The following is a 2,500-nucleotide window of genomic DNA, read 5'->3' as shown; positions in this document are numbered from 1 at the left end:
GACAAGTCCACCCCCTGGGTGTGGCCTGTTGGGGAGGGGGCGGGGCAGGGAAGATTCCGCCCTTAATGAGTTGGACAGGTGATCCTGTAACAGGTGAGCCTGGGCCCTTAGGAGAATGACAGGTGAGCCTGGGCCCTTTAAGAGTAGGACAGGTGAGCCTCTGACAGGTGGGCGTGGCCCTTTAAGAGTCGGACAGGTGAGCCTCTAACAGGTGGGCGTGGCCCTTTAAGAGTAGGACAGGTGAGCCTCTGACAGGTCAGCCTGGGCCCTTTAAGAGTAGGACAGGTGCGAGACGTTGGAGATGTGGGAGGTGACGGACGTGCTGCGGCTGAGAGCCCCATCGCCTGGCCCCGCCCCTTGACCTCCTCCGGAGGCGGTCCTTCGCAGCGGCTGGGGGCTGTTCCTGAGCGCCAGGTGGGAGGGGCCTCTGGCGTAGGAGGAGGGTGGTGACGAGGCCCGCAGGGGAGGGGCCAGAGACTGGGCGGAGGCGTGGGAGGGCATGTGGTGGGGCAGGGGTGTGTGGTTGCCGTGGTGATCCCGGTACAGGTGTGGCGTGCTCTGGTGGTGAAGCTGCGGCAGGTAGAGTTGCGCCTGCAGGTGGGAGGAGCCAGACGAGGAGGAGGAGGAGGAGCCAGAGGAGTGGGAGGAGGCCACACCCCTGCCACTCATCATCTCCGCCTCCCTCTCCCGCTCCCTCTCTCGCTCGCGGCCGGACTGGGCGGACTCGCGGGTGAAGCTGGCGCTGCTGTGCTGACTCCTCCAGGAGGGGGGCGCCACTGAGCTGTGGACGCTGTGTGTCCAGTGGCTGCCGGAGCGGGGCACAGGACGGGAGGGCCAGGCGGGGGAGGGTGCGGGCGCCGGGTAGCCCTGGCTGAAGGCCTGCGCGGGGATGCCCGACAGCGCCATGTTGCTGAAGCCCAGACGCATGCTCTCCGAGTCGAAGGCCTCGATCTCCCGCGCCTGCCGCTCCAGCAGAGCCCGGATACGCTCCGAACGCTCCGTATCCAGGGACAACATCTCCTCCTCGATCTGCAGCAGACACACACACACACACACACACACACACACACACACACACACACACACACACACACATAAACGATAATACACAACAATCCTCCAGCTATAGGGCAATAAACATCTTCTCGATCTCGATCAACCATCATGTAAACATGAGTGTGCCAGTGTGCGCACCCCTTAACCTTCTACACCCCGTAACCTTCTACACCCCGTAACCTTCTACACCCCGTAACCTTCTACACCTTCTACACCACGTAACCTTCTACACCTTCTACACCCCGTAACCTTCTACACCCCGTAACCTTCTACACCTTCTACACCCCGTAACCTTCTACACCCCGTAACCTTCTACACCCCTTAACCTTCTACACCTTCTACACCCCGTAACCTTCTACACCTTCTACACCTCGTAACCTTCTACACCCCGTAACCTTCTACACCCCTTAACCTTCTACACCCCGTAACCTTCTACACCCCGTAACCTTCTACACCCCGTAACCTTCTACACCTTCTACACCACGTAACCTTCTACACCTTCTACACCCCGTAACCTTCTACACCCCGTAACCTTCTACACCTTCTACACCCCGTAACCTTCTACACCCCGTAACCTTCTACACCCCTTAACCTTCTACACCTTCTACACCCCGTAACCTTCTACACCTTCTACACCCCGTAACCTTCTACACCCCGTAACCTTCTACACCCCTTAACCTTCTACACCCAGTAACCTTCTACACCCAGTAACCTTCTACACCCCTTAACCTTCTACACCCCGTAACCTTCTACACCTTCTACACCCCTTAACCTTCTACACCCCGTAACCTTCTACACCCCGTAACCTTCTACACTCCTTAACCTTCTACACCCCTTAACCTTCTACACCCCGTAACCTTCTACACCCCTTAACCTTCTACACCCCTTAACCTTCTACACCCCGTAACCTTCTACACCTTCTACACCCCGTAACCTTCTACACCCCTTAACCTTCTACACCCCGTAACCTTCTACACCCCGTAACCTTCTACACCCCTTAACCTTCTACACCCCGTAACCTTCTACACCCCGTAACCTTCTACACCCCGTAACCTTCTACACCTTCTACACCCCTTGACCTTCTACACCTCTTAACCTTCTACACCCCTTAACCTTCTACACCCCTTAACCTTCTTAACCTTCTACACCTCTTAACCTTCTACACCCCGTAACCTTCTACACCCCTTAACCTTCTTAACCTTCTACACCTCTTAACCTTCTACACCCCGTAACCTTCTACACCCCTTAACCTTCTTAACCTTCTACACCCCTTAACCTTCTTAACCTTCTACACCCCTTAACCTTCTACACCCCTTAACCTTCTTAACCTTCTACACCCCTTAACCTTCTTAACCTTCTACACCCCTTAACCTTCTACACCCCTTAACCTTCTTAACCTTCTACACCCCGTAACCTTCTACACCCCTTAACCTTCTACACCCCA

At 55.9% G+C, this 2,500-nt stretch overlaps 1 protein-coding gene across 2 annotated transcripts in view; it reads right to left on the bottom strand.

Annotated features, from left to right (window-relative positions):
• Positions 1-2,500, bottom strand: part of LOC143137416 (serine/threonine-protein kinase TAO2-like) — a 17,936-nt gene that overhangs the window by 1,408 nt on the left and 14,028 nt on the right. For both annotated transcript variants that reach the window (XM_076297599.1, XM_076297600.1), the window contains exon 9: positions 1-1,029. This exon is cut by the window's left edge and continues 1,408 nt beyond it. In XM_076297599.1, the coding sequence (XP_076153714.1) occupies positions 271-1,029 (759 nt within the window). In that variant the 3' untranslated portion in view covers positions 1-270. The remainder of the gene's footprint in view (positions 1,030-2,500) is intronic.

Source organism: Alosa pseudoharengus, unplaced genomic scaffold (genome assembly GCF_046254945.1).
Source record: "Alosa pseudoharengus isolate Yale_2024_CS ecotype anadromous, Long Island Sound unplaced genomic scaffold, YU_APseudo_1.1 YU_APseudo_1.1_scf_21, whole genome shotgun sequence".
NCBI lineage: Eukaryota > Metazoa > Chordata > Actinopteri > Clupeiformes > Clupeidae > Alosa > Alosa pseudoharengus.
This window is presented reverse-complemented; position numbering and strand designations above follow the sequence as displayed.